Here is a 24,332-nt window from a genome sequence, read left to right as displayed (position 1 = left end):
CGTGGGGCTCCCTGTAATCTCTGGGTATCCAGTTTAGAATGACGGTTCCCGCTTTTGGCTGCAAGACTGTGCTCGGTTCTGGACGATTCCTATAGTTTGCTGGGGATAATCCACGTTATCTGAACCTTGTTCGCTTTCTTCAGATCTGAAGAGTTTGTAATCTGAAACACACTGGGCCGCACGTGTTTCAGGCAGGGACTAAGGGCCTGGCGCGGTACCCCCGTTGGGGTTGCTTGGGCCCATGCGTGAGATCACAGGTGGAAAGTGGCCGGCGTCGTGAGCGGCACCTGGCAGGAAGCTCAGGCGTTAGGTGTGGGGGCCTGCGTGAGGTGGGCGTGCAGGGCCTTTTGGCAGAAGGAGGAGTATGGTGTGAACTCAGGTGATTCTGTGCTGCCTTCTGGGAGCAGGTCATATCTAGCAGAATGGGGGAGGCAAGAGAACCCTTGGCGGCAGGTGAGGCTCCTTGCCTGGGGAGCCTGAGGAGGCACCTGAGGAGGTGGTGAGTTTGCCAGGACGTCGGGAGAAATACCCATCCCAGATGGGGGGAGGCGGGGTTGGAGGGCCAGACCTGGGCCAGACTTGGCTGCTCCCATGGAGAGTGGAGGCTGGGAGGGGCTTCAGGCAGCTCAGAGCTGAGACTCTGAACCTGAAGTCCTTGGATGGCCCCTGGGAGGGGGTTGTCCCATGATCCCTTGAAATTATATGCCGCTTGCATAAGGGTAGAGGAACAAGAGTCCATAGCTGGGACCTCAGAGGAGCCTCGCCGGAGGCAACACTTCTAAAATGCCTATTAGGTCTGTGTGCTCCTGGTAGACTGTGGCTGTGACGCTGCGGTTGGTTCTCTGTGCATTTTTGCGGGGAGAGGCTCCCTTGCTTTTGATCCTCCTCAGAGGGATCTGTGACCCAAGAAAGGCTGACAGCCACTGAGTTCAGCAGCAGATAGGGGAGTGAAGTGGATGCCCCTGGCTTGTAAGGGGTGGTCAGTGGGAGAAGTGGGGTGTGTGTATGCGTGTGTGTGTCCCGTCCTCAGACGGGGAGTGACTTTGAAAGGCAGGAATGCCAAGGGCAGGTCACTGGATTTCAGGAGGGGCAGCCCCATCCGAGGGCTGGGGTGGGGGAGGGAACCCAGGCAGATGGCAGGTCTGGGGAAGGCTGGGTGGAGAGTGGGAGAGCGACCCAGGACAGCAGGGCCCACCAGCAGTTCTCTGAAAATGGGGAGATCTGAACTTTCATTCTTTCAGCCAGAAACGTATTCAGAGTGGACTTGCTGTCGCATTGTGGTCGTTACCATTTGTCTAACTTTAAACAGCAAAACTTTACTGAGCATCCATCGCGTGCCAGGTTCTGTTTTAGGAGCTGGGGTTAAGCACGTGGGCCCACACTTGTGGGTCTTGGGGTGTGTGTGTGTGACAGGCATTAAGTCTGCAGGCACCCGCTAGTGTTCAGCGCCTTGGAGGAGGTAAAACGTACTGAGGCTTGAGAGTGCGCGGGGAGGGGCTGCTCAAAGTGAGGGGCAGGAAGGGGTTGGTCACAGATGGTCCCTGCTCAAAATGGGGCGTTAACGCCACCAGGGGAAGCGCAGGTGAGGCAGTGCCTCACCATCGGCGTGACTGCTCTGTGCCTCAGTTTCCTCGGCTGTAAAACGGGAATCTTGGTAGCCTCTACCTTGGAGGGTTGTTATGAGTTGTGAGCCAATAGAAGTAAAGTGCTTAAAATAGTGTCTGCTACTCAGCAGGTGGGAAGAGCTGCTGGGGAGTGAGCCTGTGGGCCCGCATGGCCAAGGACAGCCGGGGGCCAGTGTGGCTGGAGCAGAGTGCGTAGGGGGAGGGCCGGGCCCCAGCAAGGGGCTTGGCGTTTATTCCCAGAGTGTTGGGGAGGGAAGCGACACCTGTGGTTGTGTCTGGGCTCAAGCCCAGTTCTGTCCCCTGTCCTTTCCTGGCAGGGTGATCCTGGGCGAATGACTCAGCCTCCCAGATCTCAGCTTCCTTGTCGGTGGGGAGGTTCCACTGAGGGGCTTGGCTGGTGCCAGGTGATCACCTGTGCCCGGACTGTAGGCACGCTCCTAGTTTCGGGGAGCAGAGAAAAGGCGGAGTAAGAACTCCTCTCATTTTTGTGGGGGGGAAGTGGCCCAGGAGCCAGTCTGAAGAGAATGGGGCAGGAGGCCACCAACCGGAGAGAGTTGAGGTGGGAAGGAGGCAAGTCCCAGGGCAGGGGGCAGTGGCTTAGCTGGGGTCTGCTGTATCTCTGGGTCAGTCCTGCTCTCCTGGGTCCCTGTCTTTCGGCCAGGCCAAGGGACAGGCCTGCTTTGCATTCCTGGCTTGGAATGCCCGCCCTTCTCCCTCCTGGTCTGCAGCAGTCCTCTCCAGAGTCAGAAGCAGCTGGAGGTCATGATTAGCATAGGCCGTGGAACCTTATCTGACTTGACCTTGTGACCCTGGCCAAGTGACCCTAGTTCTCACTCGTTTCTTCCTGGAGCATGGAGAGTGGTCTTGGGGGCTGGTATTAGCCCTGCACACACAGCAGGTGAATGACATGGTGTAAGATATCATTGGTCTCCTAAACCTGCTGTGTGGTCTGGAAGAGGTGATCGTGAAACCCCCAGACAGGTACAGGAGGAGCTGGGAAGGGCACAAGGAGGTAGCCTTGGAGATCCTGCCCAAGCCCCTCCAGGTCCCGAATGACTCACTTTGTGCATTCACCCTCCTGTTTTCTCACTTCCGGGACTTGCTTGGGAAGCTTCAGGATTCGGGGTCCCAGGAACAGTGCAGGCCGGGGCTGTTGGCACCCTTCACGTCTGCCCGGAGAAACCATGGCACTTGCCCTGACGCTTGTTACGCTACACAGCTCCGACCTTTGGTTTAAGAACCCCGAGTCCCTGACTTCTCCCACACCCACCTCTTTTGTTCCCTGAAAACCAGTTCTGTGAAGGAAGTTGAGACCAGGCTTCACCCACGCCTGCAGGAGTTGGATATGGAGGCTCTGTGGCCCTCATGCGTCTCCCCTGGTGGTTATTCTTTAGATCACTTACTTTAATGGTTGTTTAATCAACACACACAGACGCCTGGGCCTTAGGTGCACTTGACAGTGTGTGCATCCATGTAACCGCCACCCAAAGCCAGACTTAGAACTTGTCCCCCAGCCTCTGGGTGGGTTTTGTTTGGTCAGGTGGGTCTGTCCCCTGACGCCAGGCAGTGCATACTTGAAAACAGGTCCAGACTGGTGGGGCGGGGCGGGGGGGCCGGCGGGTGTGCTCCGTCTCCTACCAACCCCCATTCCTTGCGTAGTGAGAGGAGAACCCCTTTGCTTCCCTCTTTTTGTCTGTCTCTTTCAATTGATTCATCGCCCACAGCTTCGGTAAGAGCGGCTCTGAGCTGTTGTTTTCCTTTAAGATTGTTTGGCGTATTTGCTCCCCCGCGAATTGTGTTCCCGTGGCTGGGGTTCCTTTTGGCTGGATGTGTTACTCGTGTAATGGTTCTGTGTGTAGAAACCTGCCTGACAACACAGGAACTGGTGAGATTCTGGCGGGGTCGGCCGCAGGGACCCTGGCAGATCAGTGCTCTAATGAAAAAGGGATGCTCTCTTAATCTCCCCACAGGGGGCACGTCAGTAAGTACAATCAAAGGCAGACTGGGGGGCGTCCTGCAGACCCAAGAGGGACATTCCAGGGGCTTGCCACATTCTTCCCTGAGCTGGAGGGGAAAGCAAAGGCAGGCTGGGGCTCCCAGACTTCTGTTGTGTGTCCCGAAGGCCACCTCCGCACAGCCTGGCTCTGCTCTGAGCCCTCTGTGTGACCGGAGGTTGGCGTCCCTAGTGATGGATGAGCCCTGGGTGGGGGATGCTGACGGGTCACATGGCCTTGACTCCCTTCCACCGCCACGCCACCCCCGTGCCCTGCCTATTGCCGCTTTGAGGCCCTACCGTGGCTGACGTGGGCTGAGCTCAAACATGTGGTGGGCGGGCGCCGTGCCAGGCACTTTACGTTCATTGACTTGCCTCGCCGTCAGAACAGCCCCTTGGGGAGCCACCGGAGCCACAGCTCATCCCCGTTTCCTAAGGGAGGAAACTGAGGCACTCAGTGGTGGGCGACAGTCAGATGCCAACCCAGCTTTGGCCCTGACATCTCGACTCAGCCCTGCCACCCCTTGGGCGCAGGTGAGGAGTCAATGCCGTAAAGGAGAGGTAGCACCTGGCCCTTGTGGTTTCTGTCCTGTGTCGGGGCAGTGGCCCCGGTGGATTCTTCTGGAGCCCAAAGCCAGTCTTTCCTCATTCCTGCCTCGTTGCCGATTCCGTCATGGTGTCAGGCAGCCTCTGTCCCCTCTCGCCTGGGCCACATCTGGAGGCAACATCTGGTGAGGCAGCCTCGGGTGGGCGGGAAGGGGCCCTCCTACCTCAAACATCCTGTTCTCTGAGGCTGGAGGGGCTCCTGGAGCTCCGGGGGCCTGGCGGAGGCCCTTCCGGCAGCCGTGAGGCCCCAGGACATCCTGTTTCACCTTTTTCTTTGTCGATGTGCCCTCCACTGGGACTGCAAGTGGGCCTCAGCCCCCTGAGCTGGTTTCCTCCATCACTCCGCCCCCGAGGCTGCCTCTGCCTCGTCCTCCGGCCTCTTCCGGTTTGGCCTCCCTGGAGCCACCCTGATCTGAGGGTTGAGGCCCCTCAGCTGGCCAGAGGAGGGACATGTTTGAGTTCCCCAGACACCGACTGGCTCAGCTGCCTATGCTGGCGCAGCGTCGCCGGCAGCTGCAGGAGCCAGAGTGTGGAGCGTACCAGCTGCTCTGAGGGGGTCCTGCAGCTGCCCTTGACAGAGCTCGCCTGCCCACCTCCGTCCTCACGGAGCACTGCCAGCCCAGCTCCTGCTGGCACAGGTGGTGGCTGCCCTCAGTGATCCCTTCCAGCCCTAGGAGGCAGGCTCCATCGGGCTCAGGGAGATGGTGCCTGCCAGCCATGGTCAACCAGCCAGGCCTGGCTCTGCCCGGGCCCAGGGCCCATGTCCTTCCCAGGGCCTTGAGCGTGGTCCCCACAGCCCCCCAGGGCCAACTCTCCTCCCAGAGACTGGGATGGGGTTCGGCTCTCTTTCATGAGCTGCTGAGTCCCCAGGCTGAGCCGCTCCCAGCATGTCAGTTCTCTGTGCCTTGGTTTCCCCTCTTGAAAGTGAGCTAAGTGTGCCCAGGCAGGTGGGTGGGAGCATTAGCTGAGCTACTGCACTGCGTTAGGTGTTTGCCTGGTACCACATATAGCAACAGCTTCAAAGTCATGGCCAGAGAAGAAAGGCCCAGCAGAGGAGGCCGGCAGAGGAGGCCGGCAGCCCAGCGCATGGAGTGAGTGGGGCACTTCTGCTGTTCCTTTTGTAGCTCACAAAGCCCAGGGCTGCAGGCTGATTAGCATGGAGGGGGCAGACATTTGCATGTAATGGCTCCTGCCCAGTCGGAGCCCCTAGTATTCTTTTCAGAAAAGCCAAGCCCTTTCTTTGGTCCTTCTTCTCTTGGGGTTGCCCTTCCGCACACCCCACAGTTAGACTTATCTTTGGGCCCCTCCAGACCAGGCCTGCAGGACCAAAGCCTCCAACCCCTAAAGGCAGACATCGCCCCCCAGCCCCCATGGACCAGCCCTTTGAGAGGAGTCCCTGCTGACACCCCTTCCCCGGCCCCTGACCCCCTGAAGCCAGAGCTAACTTAGGAGGTTTGGGTGTCTCCAGTGCAGGGCCTCTTCTCCAGCCTGTGGTCAGCCCCACTGGAAGGCGGGGAGAGGTGACAAGGGGCGGGCCAGCAGAGGTGGGTGGCTATTATATTGTGAAATATTTTCGAAGAATGAAGGAGAATACAGCCAACACCAAGAGCAGTCACTGCCACCTTAAGAGATAAAACGTTGCCCATAGAGCAAAGGGCCCCCTAACTTGTCTCCTCCCAGGGAGGTAACCTCCTGTTCAGCCAACACCGGTGGTCAGCCTTCACAAGAGGCCACTTTGACGTGGCCTAAAGACCCAACCTGGAACCTTTGAAACCTAGGAGCAAGACTTTTCCAATCACGGTATGAAGCTGGTACCTCTCAGCCTCGGCCAGATGGCTGCTCTGGGTCTGAGTGGCCTGCACCAAGCCTGGCTGGGTGCCCAGTTGGGCTGGTCCAGTGGCCAGATGCCTGGTCTGGGCCCAGTGTGGCCTTGTGTCCAGAATTCTCTCTGGGATTCCTTCTCTGCAGTCTTTGCGTCTGGTCAGAGAGCCATGGGGCTGTGGGGCCCCGAGGTGGATGTTTTGTGCTCAGAACCCCTGCCATGTGCCTGTGGGTCTTGGGCTGGGCACAGGGTGTGTTGGTCCTGATGACGGCGCTGAGCGATGCATTATTATTTATTTTCCTCGACCTGGGGGGGTGGGTGGAGCCCCAGGTGGCAGAGCCCAGATTCAAAGCTGGGTCTAACGAACTCCAAAGCTGGAGTTCTGGGATCTGCACGTGCCGTGGCCTCCCTGGCAGGGAGGCTTCAGGAAACCCAAGTCTCTAGTGGCCCCGGGCACCCCAGCCTGGCCCCGCCTGCTGCTTCTCCTCCATCACACCCAGTAAGGGGGGGAGGGTTGGGTGCAGGCCTGCGCTAGGCAAGACATCACCGGCTGAGAAGCCAGTGTCCTCCATCCTCCAGCCCTACAGGTCACTTGGGTCACAGGACCTGAGGCTGCAGAGGAGGGATCAGAGCCATTCCCACTACCCTCCCCCCACACCAGCAGGGTCTGACCTGCTCATTTCGGAGAGGGCCCAGGCGACTTGAGTGGGCACCAGGCCTCCCCCGCTGTCACGATTGCCTTTTGTCTGCTTATCCTTCAGGAACGTGGTAGAAATTCAAACCGCTCAGGAGGGTGTAACATGAAAAGCCCGTCTCTTCGTCCTGCCTGATCCTGGCCTGCCCCCCGCGCCGCCACTCGTCTTCTGGCACGCCCTTGCTGCGCGGTGTTTCAGGCACACACGGGCTTGCGTGCACACATCTCCCCAGGAACCCACTGGGCTCAAGGTTCTGCAGGTTTAAACCATGCAGTCATTTCGTGGTGTTTCTTTCTAGACAAGCCCCAGGCAGGCAGCATGCCTGGCCCCTCCCCCTCCCCGGCCCCCCTGCTCATTTTTGCACCTGTGGTGTGTGTGTATTTTACACCATCTGCCCCTAACAGTGCGGCTTGGTCATCTTAACATGTCAGCGTCTACAGACAGAAATCTATGCCTTTCCATTGGCTGTACCTTCTTTCACTCATTCAGTGGCTCTTTAGGTTTTCTTCTGCTTTGGACAGTGCTGTTATCTAGGTGTATCTTTGCAGACATTCAGAAGTAGAACTGTAGGATAAGGCCCCGCAAGCGGACTTCTGGGTCAGAAGTCTTTGACAGAGATGCCCAGATGGGGGCTGGCCCAGTGCGCCGGGGTGCTTGGGGGAGGGAGTGGGATTCACCCCGGGACAGGGCCAGGCCAGAGGAGCCCAGGGTGACCTCATGGTCCTCAAATACCCCAGGGCTGGGCAGTGCGGCAGCAGCTGCTCGGAGCGTCTGCGAGGACAGCACTGGAGCAGCCGGCTTAGGTTACAGCCAGAGACGGAGGCCAAGTCGGGCTAGGATTCCCCGGGGTGGGATTCTCTTCTGAGACCGTAACCATGGCTGCTCCTGATTACGCAGTGCATAGGACACTTACTAATGCCTCCCTTATCTCATGGAATCCTCACAGCAGGGAGGGTTTTATCCTCACTTCATCCCCATTGCACAGATGGGGCTCCTGAGGTTCGGGGTGAAGGCAGGTGGTAGGGCCCTCCAAGTGGGCTGTGTCCTCTCACCCTGCAGGCTGTGCCACGATCACCTTTGGACAGATGAGGAAACTGAGGCCCGCAGTCACATCTGGAGGGCGGCACCGTTGGCCCTGAACCCAGGTCTCCCTGGATGCCCATTCATTTTGACCACTGCCCTCCTGGCCTTCCCTGCTGCGGAAGCGGGGCAGTGGGGCCTGGTGCCTCTGGAAGACGGGAGTCCCCTTGAGGAAGGCGAGCCCTGCATCCCCCCAGGGCCTGGCTCGGCTTGGATGTCGCCGCCTAGGCAGCCTGTAATCTGTATTGCACAGGGCATGATGTGTATCAGACCCCCGAGTCCCTCCAGCCCCTCTTACCTGGCCTTCTCACTGGTGTCGCCTGCCTCCCTGTGGCGCCCGGGAGCGTGGGAAAGCAGGGCCTGGCTGGCTTGTTCACTGCGGTACCCTCGTGCCCATGCTTGGCACCGAGCGGGCTGCAGGCCGAGCCACCCAGTGAGCCGATGGCCCCGAGCAGAGGGTGGGCCGAGGAGAGCACCCTGATTTCTCCATGCCTCGTCCTCCTCTTCACCCAACCCTCCTCTCTCCTGTGGAATATTTTCCTCTGGAAGGTGAACGGCCTGTGTTTTATTTGGCGGTAGGAGGTGATTTAATAAAAGACCTCACATATGGACAGGCGTCCCCCCACCCCCAAGTCTGCCAAGGTAAATAGCTTTAATTATGCCTTGCTTGTGGCTGTAATAGTTTTTCTGCTAGAAAGGCAAGGACTTGAAATGTGGCCCTTTTTTGTGTTTGTTGCTTTTCTTTTCCCCCTGAGCTGGTGGCTGCTCTCCTGTCTTGCTCTCCACCTCTCTGTTGTCCAAGAGGCAAAGAGACGCTCTCATCTCACACGAGGATGGAAGGTTCTACGGGAGGAGAGAGCTTGACTCCAGGCATTTATCTCTATTCCACTGGGTCCCTCTGACACAGGTCTGTCCAGCCTGAAGGGCTCAAGGACCCCCTGCTTGTTCCAGAGCAAAGGGGAAGGGGAGAGAGGGCAGAGGTTACCGTGGGGCTGCCCAGTGCCCAGCGTCTTCCAGTAGTTAAGTGACCTTCCCCAGGCCACACACGCCCTCGGCCTGGGCAAGTGGACCCCCATTCTGGCTGCCTCCTGCGTGTAGGGAAGGGGCCCAGTCTCCCTGACCCCAGGCCCCGGGGTGGGCGCCGTGCAGGTCAGCATCCCCAGGTGCTGGGCTGGGCACTGGACCAGCGACGTGCAGAGCCCTGGATTCAATAAGGAGTCAGCCTACGATCAGGGCTCGTCCAGGAAGTGCTGGAGAACCTTCCTGGTCTTCCTCCACCTGGAGGAGGTAACAGGGATGCAGGGGAAGAGAGGCAGGGTGCCAGGGAGGGTCTGCGGAGCCACGGAGGCTGGAGAGAAGGCCTTCTGCCCATGGTCTGGAGGGTGGTGAGGTCAGCGTGGCTTGACGGGGCGGTGGAGGGGCTCTGTCGAGGTCGTCCGTGTTAGCAGGGGCTCACGAGCCCCATAAGGAGTTTGGACTTGTTCCAGAGGGCTCTGGGGAACCACTGAGGGGTGCAAGCAGGGAAGAGAACACAGCAAATCAGCCGCATTAGATGCTGTGACTGGGACATGACTGGAGGCTTAGCACATCCCCCGGGGTCTTCTGGTCAGTGTCCCTGAGAGAGGATGCCTACCCCTCCCTGAGGCCGCCAGCTCTTTTGAGGCCCTCCTGGGTGCCAGGCCCCGCTTTGGGCCCAGGAGTGAGGGTGGGAAGCAGGGTGCTGCCTTCAGACCTGGGACCGGGGAGCCCCCGTGCCTCAGTGTCTGCCAGATTCTGCTGCCCTGGGTCCCACGGTGCTGTCCAGGGAACTGACTGGGAGGGACATCGGGTGGCGCTGTGCTGGCTGGGGGCAGGCAGCCTGTCCCCGAGAGCCGCCTGCTTCCCAGCCTCCGTCGTCTCCTGCCGGGACGGCAGCTGCCCTCCAGCCCTGGCCCTCTCTCGGCACGGGGTCCCTCTGGGTACTGCCCGTGGCTCTGGGGGAGCCAGACTTCTGAGCCCCAGGTCCACCGGGGCCTCTCTCACCTCCGCCACAGCCTTCCTACAAATCGCCCGTCTTGCCTGGGAGCCTCTGCAACCTCTCTGGGCTGCAGCCAGGAAGTCCCAGTCGCCCCCATTCTCCCTGCTGGGCCCCTGCAAGGAAAAACACTGCGCCTGTGTGTGTCCCCTGCTCTCAGCACTCACACTGAACACTTCTGATCCCCAGGTGTTGGGTAGGTGTCCCCACACACCCAGCAATTCTCTAACACCAGTCAGCTGTCTGGCAATTCAACTCGATTCTGAAACTGTCTACCTGGAGGTAGTGTCAGATCCCACAGGTTGAGGGCTCAGTCCTACAAGACTGTACACACCCCACTTCAGACGCCAGTTGCAAGTTCGGCTTGGGTCATCTGTGCTTCCCATCAACCTGCTATAAATCAGAGGTTCCTAGGACCTCTTCCTCAGGTTTGATTAATTTGCTACCGCAGAGCTCAGGAAAACAGTTTACTTACTAGATGACTGGTTAATACAGAAAGATGCAACTCAGGAACAGCCAGATGGAAGAGCTGAACAGGGCGAGGCGTGTGGGAAGCAGTGCAGGGCTTCCGTGCCCTTTTCGGGGGCGCCAACCTCCCAGCACCTCCACGTGCTCACCAACCCAGAAGCTCTCCTGAACCCTGTCCTTTTGGGGTTTTTTGGAGGCTGAGGAGGGGGGTACTGAAAGTTCCGACCCTCTAATTACTTGGTTGGTCCCCACATGGCTTTCTAAGTCCTATATCCTGGGGTGGTTGAAGGGGGCTTCACATGAATCATAAAAAACACCTTTATCGCTCTTATCACTTGGGAAATGCCAAGAGTTTTAGGAGCTCTGTACCAGGAACAAGGACCAAATAACATATGTATTATAGATCACCGTATTACCACCCCCCTTCCTCTCTGCTTTCCCACATGCTGTTTCCTCTCGCTGGAGCATTTGTTCCCAATCTCTTTCCCTGGCTGGTCAGGTGCCATCTCTAGCCTCCCACAGTGCCCCTGTGCCCCTGGCCTCAGTGCCCAGCACCTGGGGATCCTCGTCACTCTGGCCGCCCGGCTCTCCTCACCCCCTCTGGGATGGGGAGGGTGTCTCCTCTCACGCCACTGCCGGGTTTGTAATAAACTTTTATTGGCACATAGCCATGTTCCTTTACATATTTTCTGCAGTGGGGTTGAGTCACAGTAGCAGAGATTAAATGGCCTGAAAAGCTGAAAGTATCTATTTTCTGGTCCTTTACAGAAAGAAGCCCAGAGGGGTGGTGCGCACACTGGCTAGGAGCACAGACCTGGAGCCAGTCGGCTCAGCCCCTTGCCCTGTGACCTTGAGCAAGATACCTAACCTGTCTGAGCCCCCTTTTCTCATCGGAGCCAGTGGGGGTGGTAGCAGTAGATACAGGGGTGCTGTGAGGGGTCCGTGGATAGCGCAGGAACAGAGCCTGGCACCTGGGAAGTTATTACTCACAGTCTGGCCTCCCAGCCCCATCGTGGTCTCAGCAGGGTGTGAGTGGGTGGGTGCTGGGCCACGCCGCCTGTGGAAGCTCAGTGTTTGTGACTTGGATATTCAGGGGCCTTGCTCCCCAGGGAGCAAGACAGGTGGGGTGGTTTTCCTAGCTCCCCCCGCTGCACCCTGAGCACTGCATTGCCTGTGGATTTGTCCCTGGCTATTCCGGCCCCTCGTCCCCTGGCCCCAGAGCCTGGGCGGGACAGACTGCAGTGTGGTGGCTGGGAGGCCAGCCCGGGGTGGCAGGCCGGGTCCAGGAGCAGGGTGGACACGTTTGTGATGGCTGCGGCATGACTAATACTCCTTGGGCCGAGTTCGTTTCAAACCGTTCAGAGCCCGTCTTGGGTGAGCCTCTGCGGAGCCTGTTCACCGCTCAGCCCTCCCATCCCATCACTTCAGGGAAGAGGGAGACCGGCTCTGCCCTACCTGGCTGCGGGGGGGATCCCAGCACAGCCTCCTGGCCTGCAGCCCCCTTTGTGGTCGCCCCTGGTTAGAGCGACGCGGCAGTCTGCCAGCCCCTCTCCCGCTTCCTGTCCCCACCTGTCCGGGGCCGCGTACCTGCAACAGCCCCCGAATGTGCCAGCTGGTGTGACCAGGGTGGTGCTTTCTGGCTTCGTTTCTGGAGGCAGGGCACAGAGACCAGTTCTGCCTCTTGCACCACATGCCCGCTGCTGGGTCTGGGCCCTGTGGGCTCCGGGCCCCTTTCCTGGGGGGAGAAGCCCTCTCCCAGGAACCCCTCCCCCGGGGCCCAGGAGGCAGGCTTCACCACCTGGCTGGGATAGGCCCAGCGCCACCACTTCTGCCCACTGTCCTGGGGGCCCCCTTCCAGTGAGGGGGCGGGGAGGGGAACAGCGATGGACCAAAGGTGCAGAGCCCTGCCCACTGGGGACTGGGGCGCTGAGCGTGGCCATGGGAAGGGGCTGGGGAGGGGAGGTCCTTGACTGCCAGTCCGAGAGCTTGGACTTCTCCTGAGACTTTAAAAGAGGTAGGAGCCTGGTCCAGCTTTTTAAAATTATTTTTTGGTTTGTCATATATTTACCTAGCATCCCCTGTGTGCCAGGGACAGGCCTGTGGGTGTATAGCTGTGACTTATACAAAATGCTGGCACCATGGGCTTTGGTGGTCCATGGGACAGTTCAGGTTGCCCTTAGCCCTGGCTTCCCTGGCCCGAGCCTCTGGATGCGGCCAAGCTTCCCTTAGCCACAGGTCCCTGTGGTCGCCTGCCTGGCGCCAGGTTGCAGGGGCTGCCTAGGGCAGCTGGTCGGGTTGCCAGGCTGCTTTGTAAACAGGCCCTCCCTGGTCTGCTCGCTGCCACACAGGAGTAGCTGACAGATCGGCTTTATTTTCTGCCCCAGGAGTGGGCATGGGTACCACGTCAAGGTTTCGGGTCCCTTCCTGAGACCCATTTATAGCTGGACTTGGGAGCACCTCGTCTTGGGTCCCCTGTGGGTGTGGCGTGGCTGTGAGCCCGGGGCTGGCCTCCCAATCCGCTCTTCCCTCCTGCCCGCTGTCAGGAGGCTGCCTGTGCCCTGCTCCCCCCTCCCTCCAGGAGGTGGCACCTGGCTCCAGAGGTGGGAGGTCATCTGGCAGAAACCCAGGCTGTGGCCCCAGGAGCCTCCTCCAGGCTGTGGCCCAGGCTTAGGGCTCACACTAAACAAGGGGAGAGCAAGTGGCCCAGCAGACACCCGTAGGCCCTTCACATCCAGAACATTTTTCTTGTTCTATTGAGATAAAATTCACATAGCATAAAACAATTGAGTTGCATTTGGTGCACTCACAGTATCAGGTAACCCTCACCTCTATTTCCAAAATATTTTCATCATCCAAAGAGAAAAACCTTGTTTCCATTAAGCAGTCATTCCCCATTCTCCCACCCTCAGCCCCTGGCAACCACGAATTTTGCTTTCGGTCTCTATGAACTGACTCGTTCTGGATGTTCCATATATATGGGATCATATACCTGTGAGCTTTTATGTCTGGCTTCCGTCACTCAGCATAAAGTTTCTGAGGCTCATCTGTGGGTTGGGACCTTATTTCTTTTTTTTTTTTTTTTTTTTTTTGTGGTATGCGGGCCTCTCACTGGTGTGGCCTCTGCATCGGCAGGGAGACTTTCAACCACTGCGCCACCAGGGAAGCCCCCTTATTTCTTTTTTTTTTTTTTTGTGGTATGCGGGCCTCTCACTGGTGTGGCCTCTGCATCGGCAGGCAGACTCTCAACCACTGCGCCACCAGGGAAGCCCCCTTATTTCTTTTTATGGCTGAGTGATATCCCATTGTATGGATGGATCACATTTTGTTCATCCAGTCATCAGTTGATGGACATCTGAGTTGTTTCTACTTTTTGGCTGTTTTGAATAGTAACACTTTGAATATTTGCATCAAGTATTCATTTGAATACCAGCTTTCAATTCTTTGGGGTATATACCTAACGAGTGGGATCGCTGAGTCAAATGGTAATTCTGTGCGGCTGTACCATTTTAAGTTCCCACCAGCAGGGTCTGAGGGATTCAATTTCTTGCCAACACGTGTTATTTCCCCCTTTTTTGTTTAAAAGTACAGCTGTCCTGCTGGGTGTACAGTGGTATCTAATTGTGGTTTTGAGTTGCAGGTCCCTGATGACTAATGATGACGTGCACCTTTTCACATGCTGGTCATTTGTATACCTTTGGAGAAACATCTCTTCAAGTCCTTTGCCCGTTTTTGAATTGGGTTATATTTTTGTTGTTAAGAGTTCTTTATGTATTCTGGACAGTAGATCCTTATCAGGTATATGATTTGTAAATATCTTCTTCCATTCTGTAGGTTGTCGTTTCGCTTTTTTGTGTGTGTGTGTGGTATGTGGGCCTCTCACTGTTGTGACCTCTCCCATTGCGGAACACAGGCTCCGGATGCGCAGGCTCAGCGGCCATGGCTCACGGACCCAGCCACTCAGCGGCATGTGGGATCTTCCCGGATCGGGGCACAAACCTGTGTCCCCTGCATCGGCAGGCGGACTCTCAACCACTGCACCACCAGGGAAGCCCCCGTTTAGCTTTTTTGATACTGTCCTTTGATGCAGAAAGTTTATTTAAAATTTTTTTTTTTTTTTTTTTTTGGCCATGCTGCATGGCTCTTAGGATCTTAGTTCCCCAACCAGGGAGCGAACCTAGGCCCCTGGCAGTGAAAGCACCGAGTCCTAACCACTGGACCGCCAGGGAATTCCCCAAAAAGTTTATAATTTTGATGAAGTCCAGTTTATGTAGTTTTTCTTTTGATACTCTTGCTTTTGGTGTCATATCTAGGAATCCATTGCCAAATCCAAGGTCTCAGAGATTTACCCCTCTGTTTTCTCTACGAACCCGTGTCCCCTGCATCGGCAGGCGGACTCTCAACCACTGCGCCACCAGGGAAGCCCCTCCTAGGAGTTTTATAGTTTTCACTCTTATGTTTAGGTCATTGATTAATTTGAGTCAGGTTTTATATATGGTGTGAGGGTAGGAGTCCAGCTTCATTCTCTTGTACAGGGAGACCCAGCTGTCCCAGCACCATTTGTTGAAGAGACTATTTTCTGCCCCTTGAATGTTCTCAGGACCCTTGTTAAAAATCAGTGGGCTATACGGGACTTCCCTGGTGGTCCAGTGGTTAAGAATCTGTGCTTCCAAGGCAGGGGGCATGGGTTCGATCCCTGGTCGGGGAACGAAAATCCCACATGCCGTGGAGCGGCTGGGCCCGTGAGCCATGGCCCACATGAGGCATGGCCAAAAAATAAAAAACAAACAAACAAAAAAATCAACTGACTATAAACATAGGGTTTATTCTGGACTCTAATTCTATTGATGTATATGTCTCTCCATTTGCCAATACTATTCTGTTTTGATCACCATACCTTCGTAGTGCGTTTTGAAATCGGGGAGTGTGAGTCTTCCAGCTTTGGTTTTTTTTTTCAAGATTGTTTTGGCTGTTACAAGGGTGATTGGGAACACTGCATATTTGTACTCATGCTTCTCTCTGTAAATATATTTTGTCGTCGTTGTTCTGCAGAATAATGCTCCTGTCACATCCAGATCATTTGAAGTTATGGCTCCTGCAGTCCACACATTTCCCCACTTGGCCTTTGTAGCTGTTGAACGGTGTTCATTAGGCTGCAGTCCAGGACCACACCTGGCATTTGATGGTCACGTCTCTTTAGCCTCCTTCACTCTGGAATACTTCCCAGCAATTTTTGCCTTTCCTGACTTTGGCCGTTTTGAGGCAACCAGGGAGGTTGTCTTGCAGACTGCCCTGTGATCTGGCACTGTCTGTTGTCCCCTCGTGGTGGGACCAGGGTGTCTGTTCCGCTGCCCCACGTCAGGGCTACAGCTTCGGGTCGGTTTGTCTCCTGGTCGTGCCGTGTCTCACGGCTCGGCTGAGGTGGGGTGCCCCATGCTTGTTGAGTGAATGACTGGTAACAGTAGTAGTGGCGGGTGCGGGGATGCAGTGCTTCCTGTATGCGTGTGTTGGGCCTGACCCCTGCCCCACCGTTAGTCCCACCTGACAGATGAGAAAACTGAGGACTCAGACCTGCCCTGGTGACACACTAAGTGGAGTAGGTGGGGCGTGAACACAGGCCGTCTGGGCCCTGTGGCCACACTCACAATACATGCAAGAAGGAAGGGGCTCAGCGGGAGGAAGCAGAGGCACCACTGGCATTTCTTTCTTGACCCCCGCCCACCCCTGCTCAGCTCTGAAGGCCGACGATGCCCCTGTGTGACACAGAGGGGCTGGTGGCTGAAGGCCCGACTCCCTCAGCTAGGCCTGGGCTGCCCGCTGGGTTCCTGTGACCCTCTGACCCTGCCAGGCTTGGCCTTCTCTCCCCTGTGTCTTCCCACCTCAGTGCCCAGGAGCGACATGGGGCTGGCACCAGCAGGTGCTCCGTGAGGGAACGTGCCCCCTGGGCCCCCCAGTGCCTTGCAACTCCCCGTCCCCTCACCTCAGCCCCGGTTGCTCTGTGGACACCTGTCCTCTCCTGCTGGACAGACTGCATCCTGTGTCCCCGCTGGGGATGCTGATCAGCCACCGCCTCGTCCTCAGCGTAGGCTGGGCAGGCAGGGCACATGGCAGCGCTTGTGGGGCGGGTGTTGTGGCACCCTGGAAGAATCTGGGGTGCCATGGGTGGGGGGAAGGTGGCCCCGGGACCTGGCGGCTCACGTCCGCCTCCCTCCTCTCGCAGATGAAGACGTCTGTGTGTTCAAGTGCTCGGTGTCCCGGGAGACGGAGTGCAGCCGTGTGGGCAAGCAGTCCTTCATCATCACCCTGGGCTGCAACAGCGTCCTCATCCAGTTCGCCACGCCCAGCGGTACGTCTCCCTTCTGTCCCAGCAGCACACGGAGTGCCCAGAGCCAGGGGGCTTAGGCTCTCAGCCGTGGTGGGCGGGGGGCCTGGAGCCCGGGTAAAGCCCATTCATCTGACCCAGCGAATGCCCCACCAACATCCCAAGTAGAAATATTCCCAAGTAGAAATATGTCCACGGTAAGAGTACGTGCTCGCTGCCTGGACTCTGCCCCAGGCTTCGCCGGCTCCTTTGGGTCCTTCTGGGCTCTGCTTATATGTCCCCTCCTCTGAGAGGCCTGTCCTGACCTGCCCACACCCCAGGCCTCTTGGAGGAGCCGGTCACACGGGGGTCAGGGGCCCAGCCCTCCCGCAGCAGTGGATGGGGTGAGACAAGGTCCTGAGGTTGGCAGAAGCTTTGTTCCGAGCGCAGAGGAGGCTCTGGAGGGTTCTAAGCAGACCCATCTGGGGGACACACGAGCAGGGCTTGTGGAGCCCCAGGCGAGTGCTGCTGGTGGCTCTGGGTGGGGGTCAGCAGTGGAGGTGGTGAGCCGCCCTGGGCTGGAGACCCCTCGAAGGGTCCAGCAACCAGGCTTGGTCCCTGCAGAGCCGAAGTCAGTGGGCCTGGTGGTCGGCGCAGGGGCTGGGGCAGGAGAGCCCAGGATAGAGAGGCCGCCCGCCCACGGCTGCCCCCAGCTTCCCCAGAGCCCTCTTACTTGTCTCAGTGCCCCCGATGGAGAGAGGAGGCTCCCCCAGCCCAGACCCTCAGGACTACCCGCCCTCAGGTGGCCTGGCTTCAGAGCTGAGAGAAGGCCGGGCTGGGAGAAAGCAGCCAGGTGGCTGACCACCTGCTGCCAGAAGCCCCACATTCCATTTCCTTCCTTATCCAAAATCAATCCCAATTCAACGTTTAAAAAAATAAGTTACAGAAACAGGGTTGTCATTAAGAGTTGATGTTTTAGATCCGCCTAGTCTTTTTCTGCTTCATGGATAGTTATATTCTGATTTTTTTCCTTTCAATCCTATCAGTTTCTTAAATCCTGGTCAAGTATACATAGCAACAATTCTACCATGTTAATAACCCTTTCTGAGTGTACATTTCAGTGGTATTAAGTATATTCATTGTGCAACCATCACCACCATCCAGCTCCAGAACTGTTTTATCTTCCCAAACTGTATATGTTTAAGATATTGTCTTTTAGGTGTTTTTGTTTTTTTTTTAATTTATTTTTGGCTGCATTGGGTCTTCATTGCTTCACGTGGGCTTTCTCTAGTTGTGGTGAGCAGGGGCTGCTCTTCGTTGAGGTGCGCGGGCTTCTCATTGCAGTGGCTTCTCTTGTTGCAGAGCACGGGCTCTAGGTGTGCGGGCTCAGTAGTTGTGGCGCGAGGGCTCAGTAGTTGTGGCACGCAGGCTCAGTAGTTGTGGCGCGTGGGCTTAGTGGCTCCGCGGCACATGGGATTTTCCCGGATCGGGGATCGAACCTGTGTCCCCTGTGTTGGCAGGCGGATTCTTAACTACTGCGCCACCAGGGAAGTCCTGTCTTTTAGTTAATTGTGTTAAAATACGCCTAACGTAAAATTTGCCATCAACCATTTTCAAGTGTCCAGGTTCCAGAGGTATTAAAGCACATTCACGAGATGCAGCCATCTCCACCATGCATCTCCATCCCCCATTTTCATCTTCCTAAACTGAAACTCTGTTCCCATTAAACACTAACTCCCCCTCTCCCACCCCTCCAATCCAGCCCCTGGCCCCCACCATCCTATCTGTCTTCATGATTTTGTTTGCTTCTTTTTCTTGATGCAATTTAGTGGTCTGTGTTCATAAACATAGTTCATTTGCCACGTAACACCTGGTCCTGCAGACCCCTGCTGACTGGTTCTGTCATGTGCTTCTCAGTGTCCACTGCGGTCCATCCAGTCCCCTCTGACCGGACACTGGGGTGGTGTCCCTGTGTCCACTTGCCACCCACAGACACTGCCGTGAGCTGTGGGTGGACCCACGGGTATCTGCTGGGGTGAGTCCCAGAGACTTGATGCCCGGGTCATCCTTTGAAGGCTTTGGCCAAGCTGCCCTCTGGCGAAGCAGCGCCAGCCGCGTGGAGCACGCTCGCCCCTGACACCTGCCTTCTCCCGTGCCAGTCACCAAGGGCAGGCTTGGCTGCCCTTCTTCCTTTCCTTCAACTTCAACATTTGTGTGTATGTGTGTGTCGGGGAGGCGGTTTCAGATCACTTGTGCTCAAGGTAGAAAAGTTGGGGTGCACGCCTAGACAGAGCCCGCCACCCCTGAGCCAGCTTCCCCCTTCCAGATTTCTGTTCCTTCTATAACATCCTGAAAACCTGCCGGGGCCACACCCTGGAGCGGTCGGTGTTCAGTGAGCGCACGGAGGAGTCCTCTGCTGTGCAGTATTTCCAGGTGGGTACATACTGCCTGGGCCAGGCTGCTGCCCCTGGTGGCCCCCAGAGGCCATGCGGCACAGGGCAGGCCCACCCGGGTTCATGTCCTGGCTCTGCCCCTTACTCGCTGAGTAACCTTGGGCAGGTTTCCTCCGCTTGCTGGGCCTCAGTTTCCTCATCTGTGAAACAGAGATGCCAGTGCCTGCCTACGAGGGTTGCTGGAAAGATTTGAGTGCAGGTGAAGCTCAGGTCCACAGGCATTTTGAGTAATGATAGCATAGTTACAATGTCCTGAACACGTAGGGCATGCCAGCCACTGGCCCCAGCGCTTTGACACGTACGGAAGTACTTGAACCCTCCCAACAACTCTAGGAGGTAAGTACTATTGTTGTCCCCATTTTACAGATGAGAAAACTGAGGCTCAGAGAGGTTAAGTGACTTGCTCCAAGTCACACAGCTATTATGCAACAGAGCCAAGATGGGAAGCCAGGTCTGCCTGATGCCAAAGCCTGTGCCCCTGCCCAGGTGCCACGCTGCCTCCCGATCGCCTGTTGTCTTACAAAGAGACCCCACAGCACCTCACCTGCCTGGCGCTCTGAGTTCTAGGGTTCTGTTTGATCCACTCCTCCACTTCTTTGGGGCCCCTAAGATGGGGCAGGTGGCCCTTGATCCCAGAACCCTGCGTGTGGCATATCCTGAGTTCTCCTGGGTGGCTTCCAGGACCAGGTATCAACCAACTGTGTCCTTTGGCCACAGCGACGGCGGTGGTGTCCTCCCTGGGGGCTGCCTCTAGCTTCCAGCTCCCTCTACTGGAGCAGGTAGCCGGGGGAGTCCAGGCCAGCAGAGGGGGTGTGGCCTCCCCAGGGAGATCTCTGCCCGAAGTGGACCCTCCTCTGTCACAGGGTCGGCCAGGGCCTCGGCCGTCTGTCTGCTGCGTGCCCTGTGCCATTGGCATGTCTCTGTTCCAGTTTTATGGCTACCTGTCCCAGCAGCAGAACATGATGCAGGACTACGTGCGGACAGGCACCTACCAGCGTGCAATCCTGCAGAACCACACGGACTTCAAGGACAAGGTGAGCGGGGCCGGCTGCATCCACCCTGCTGCCTTCCTCCCTCTCCCTCAGGCTCCGTGCCCACCTCACTGGCTCAGTAGCCTCTATTTTTTTTTTTTCCCCTTTGTTCATTGATTTTATCTTTAACTTTTTCAGATTGCAAAAGCAAAATCTACTTTTTGTAGAAGCCCAGTGTGTATCAGATGGGCGTGAAAGGCCTCTGTCATTTCCCTCCAGAATGACCACTGCCAACAGTAAAGCTCTCTTCTTCCAAAATTTTCCCCCAGCATATATATTTTAGGGTTATAATCTTTTTAAAATACAGATATACAAAATAGGACTGTATTCTACATTCGCTTCCTGCAAAATACTTTTCCCCCACTTAATGTTGTGTCTTGGCATGTACTGTTAAGTTACGTGGATGTAGTGTAATCTAGTCACTTCCCTAGGTGAAGTCACTTCCCTAAATATATTTAAAATATATTTAAATCTTTTTACTGTTACCAAGTAGTGAGCAGTTGACCCTTGAACAGCATGGGTTTGAACTGCACTGGTCCACTTATATGCAGCCTGTTTTCGATAGATATGATCAACTGTGCTACACGATCCACAGTTGGTTGAATCTGCGGCTGCAGACCCGTAGATATGGCGGGCCAACTGTATGGTTATACTCGGATTTTCTACTGGGTGGTGGGGTTGGCGTCGTCCCTGACTCCCGCATTGTTCAAGGATCAACTATATACTCGTGATTAAAAAGAGACCAGAGTATATATATTGGGAGGTGAAATTTTATTCTGTTCTCTTCTCATGGCCTAGAGTTTGATTTTCCCTTTTAACCACATGAAAGCTTGTGGTTTTCTCGACATATCTAGGGGACTCTCCACATGATCCACGTGGATCTATGTCATCCGGCGCCTTGGTGATACACTCCCCCAGCATTGCTGAGAATCCCCTCAGGTGACTGAGCCTCCCGGTCCCAGGGCCTGAGCCCCACAGGCTGGGGAGGAGTCATCCTCGACACAGCGGCCATCCCTATGCCCTGGCGGCTGGCGTGGGCAGCATTGGGGCAGTGTTTGGGGCCCGGGAAGCCAGTGTCCCTTCAGCAAAGCCTCTTCCAGCTCTCCCAGGACGCAGATCCATTTCCTAGTTCATCCAGAGCTCTGAGAGGCACCCGAGGCCCTCCCACCCGACAGCACCGGCCCCCCTGCTGGGCGCTCGCCCTGTGCCCCACCACCACGCCCAGAGCAGGTCTCCTTTAGCGCGTGCGCACCAGAAACGTTTATCCTGATTCCGCTTGTGCGCGGAAGCAGTCAGACGAATCCAGAGTGTGGGACAGATTACCGCACACTAGCCGGGACTCCTCCCAGAGCCTGTGCTCTGGGGCCCAGCAGCCCTGGAGAGGGCACCCAAGTGGGAGCTTTCCCCGGGGCTCTTCCCAGGTTGCAGGGTTGCCCTGTGGGGCCTGGAGTGGGAGGCTGCCCTCCTCCTACTGACCGCGTGGCCCTGGCCAGTCAGCCCTGCGTCTCAGTGGTTCTGCTGCGGGGCTCAGAGGTGTCCTTACCTGGTGAGCACTCATTCCCACGTGCTGCATAGACAGCGCACACCATTCCTTCTTGAATCGGGTCTGAGAGTGTGTACTGGTCTTAACATCCTAGCTGTCCTTAGAAGTCCCACTCTACCACCTTCGGATCCACACTGCAGGCTCCTGTGGCTCTCAGAAAGCACCCTCGTGGGCAGCTGTCCGTGTAGAGGGGAAGCAGGCCGCAGGCCGGAGAGCGTGCTCCGTGGGTGGGTCTGCGGGGAGGGAGCGCCCCCTGACACACACACCTTTACGATCACGTCACTTTACCACTGATTTGTCCTCACTGCCCCCTCCTCCCTCAGATTGTTCTTGACGTCGGCTGCGGCTCTGGGATCCTGTCGTTTTTCGCCGCCCAGGCTGGAGCAAGGAAGATCTACGCGGTGGAAGCCAGCACCATGGCCCAGCACGCCGAGGTCCGTGGCCCTCGGGGTCCCAACCTGTCTCCGTGCCCCAGCTCTGTGCCTGCTCCAGCCTGGGGAAGCCAGCCCTGCTGGGAGCCCCCAGGAGACCTGACCCCTGGGTCCAGTGGAGCCTGGGAATATCATTCTCTACTTTGGTCTCTTGTCCCCGAAACTGAGTGGTTTCAGGGGGAGGGGCTTGCTGGGCCTGAGGTAGTCTCCCTTCCATGAAGGATGGTGGCCCACCGGGTTCAGGGGTGATTTGGGGCCTTCAGGAGCTTGATGGACTGGTGCTTCAGGGGCTGGACTGTGCAGTCACACAGACCAGGGTGGGATCTCGGCCCGGGGCAAGCCGCCCACCTCTCTGAGCCCCACCTGAGAGGTGGATGACAACAGGATTTCATTTTGTCAGTTGATGCTTTTTTGGCACTGAAGCCCTCATTCACAAAGTTTAAAACCTAAAAGCTACAAAGGTAAACAGTGAGGATGCTTCTCTCCCTGACCTCTGGCTCCCAACCACCTAGATCCCCCCCACTGGAGGGAGACAGACGTATGTAGAAGCTCCCCAGAGCCGCTCCATGAGCCCCCATGGGCCTCTCCACCCGCCAGCTCCCACACGAATGTACACGCCACCGTCTTGCACCTGGCTCTGCTCTCTTTACGATACATCTGGGATATGACTGTGTCATCATGTAAAGAGCTTCCTCACTCTTTCTAGTGGCTGCAGAGCATCTCTGCCTGGATGAACCATTGTGTGTTGAGACACAGGCTGTAACTGACACTGAGTCTGCTTCTCAGTCTGTAGCACAAACGCTGCACCGAATCCCCTGTACGCGTGTCCCCTCTCCGTGTGAGGTTACGTCTGTAGGGCAGATTCCTAGCATTGGAATCGCTGGGTCGGAAGGTGTGTCCAGGTTTAGCTTTGGCGGCTGTAGCAAGGCCTACTTGTCCTCGTCCCCAAGGTGACATCAGGAGGCTGCGGAGCTGCAGGAGGGGCGACCCAACAGGGAGGCAGAGGGGAATCTGGTGGCTGAGTGTGGACGGAGGCCCTCCCCCGCGAGGACCCCCGTGACCCCTGTGGCTCACCTGTCCTCAGGTCTTGGTGAAAAGTAACAACCTCACGGACCGCATCGTGGTCATCCCCGGGAAGGTGGAGGAGGTCTCGCTCCCCGAGCAGGTGGACATCATCATCTCGGAGCCCATGGGCTACATGCTCTTCAACGAGCGCATGCTCGAGAGCTACCTCCACGCCAAGAAGTACCTGAGGCCTGGGGGTGAGTGTCCCTGCCGGTGCGGGCCACTGCCTGGGTGGGCGTTCCCTGGGCCCGAGGCCAGGGGTGCGCACCTGGGGGCCCCTTCAGAGAGCCCCTGGCTGCCGCTTAGTCAGCACGGGTGTGGTTCAGCTCCCCACTGGCCTGAGCTGGCGGCCTGGGGTACAGAGGGCATCTGGGCCTTCATCCCCACTCCCTACCCAGACCTGACCTCAGCTGGCTGGGCCCCAAACGAGGCCACGTGTCCACTTGCCTGGTCTGCTCGGTCAGGGTACGGAGGGGCTTCCCTCAGGCCCGCAGAGAGCCACTGGGCTGCCTCTGGCATCTCATGGCCCATGGGGGACAGTGTCTGGCTGGGCTGTGGTCGGAGCAGGACACGTTCTGTGGCCGGCACCTTCCCCGAGGAACTGCCCTGTCGTCTTCATTCCTAGCGTTGTAGACCCTGCCCTCAGCCTGACAGACTCCTGCACTCATCACCATGGGGTGTGTGTGTGTGTGTGTGTGTGTGAGAGAGAGAGAGAGAGAGAGAGAGAGGGATGGGGGTTGTTGTGTGTTGGGGGGCAGCTGATGGCTGTGGTCTCCTGTCTGTGTCACTACCTGCCTGTCTGTGCTCTGGGGTCATTGGGTCACTGTTGACACCTGCTCATCTGTGTCACTGGTGGTCTGGTCTGTGCGTGGCCCTGAACATCTGCCAGTGTGTCCGTTTCTCTGCTCAGTTCTGGGCACGTTCTGAGTATTTCTGTACAGGAAAGGGGCTGTGTGTGTGTGTGCGTGCGGTATAAGACGACCCCCGCCAGGGCAGAGCACAGGAGGTCCGTGCACTTGCGGCCCCATGGAGGGCAGGGGAGGAGTTGGTCTGTGGGGAAGGACCTGCCTCAGGCTCCACTCCGAGAGGTGGGAGGTAGGAGGTGGCTGCCACTCCCCACAGCTCTGTCCTGCAATCCAGGTGTGTGGGAAGCCAGGCTGCCCCAAGGCTTGTCCTAGACCTGCTCTCATGCTCTGCCCTGAGGATGG

At 57.2% G+C, this 24,332-nt stretch overlaps 1 protein-coding gene across 1 annotated transcript in view; it reads left to right on the top strand.

Moving 5' to 3' along the window:
- Window positions 1-8,427: 8,427 nt before the first annotated feature.
- CARM1 (coactivator associated arginine methyltransferase 1) overlaps window positions 8,428-24,332 on the top strand; it is a 24,768-nt gene continuing 8,863 nt past the window's right edge. The window contains exons 1-8 of the mRNA XM_024746002.1: window positions 8,428-8,463; window positions 8,920-9,108; window positions 9,626-9,779; window positions 16,521-16,646; window positions 18,928-19,034; window positions 19,984-20,088; window positions 21,952-22,062; window positions 23,144-23,321. Coding sequence (XP_024601770.1) covers window positions 8,428-8,463; window positions 8,920-9,108; window positions 9,626-9,779; window positions 16,521-16,646; window positions 18,928-19,034; window positions 19,984-20,088; window positions 21,952-22,062; window positions 23,144-23,321 — 1,006 coding nt within the window. The remainder of the gene's footprint in view (window positions 8,464-8,919; window positions 9,109-9,625; window positions 9,780-16,520; window positions 16,647-18,927; window positions 19,035-19,983; window positions 20,089-21,951; window positions 22,063-23,143; window positions 23,322-24,332) is intronic.

This window comes from Neophocaena asiaeorientalis, unplaced genomic scaffold (assembly GCF_003031525.2).
Source record: "Neophocaena asiaeorientalis asiaeorientalis breed wild unplaced genomic scaffold, Neophocaena_asiaeorientalis_V1.1 scaffold357, whole genome shotgun sequence".
NCBI classification, from domain to species: Eukaryota; Metazoa; Chordata; class Mammalia; order Artiodactyla; family Phocoenidae; genus Neophocaena; species Neophocaena asiaeorientalis.
The sequence above is the reverse complement of the archived record's forward strand: the minus strand, read 5'-3'. Positions and strand labels throughout refer to the sequence as shown.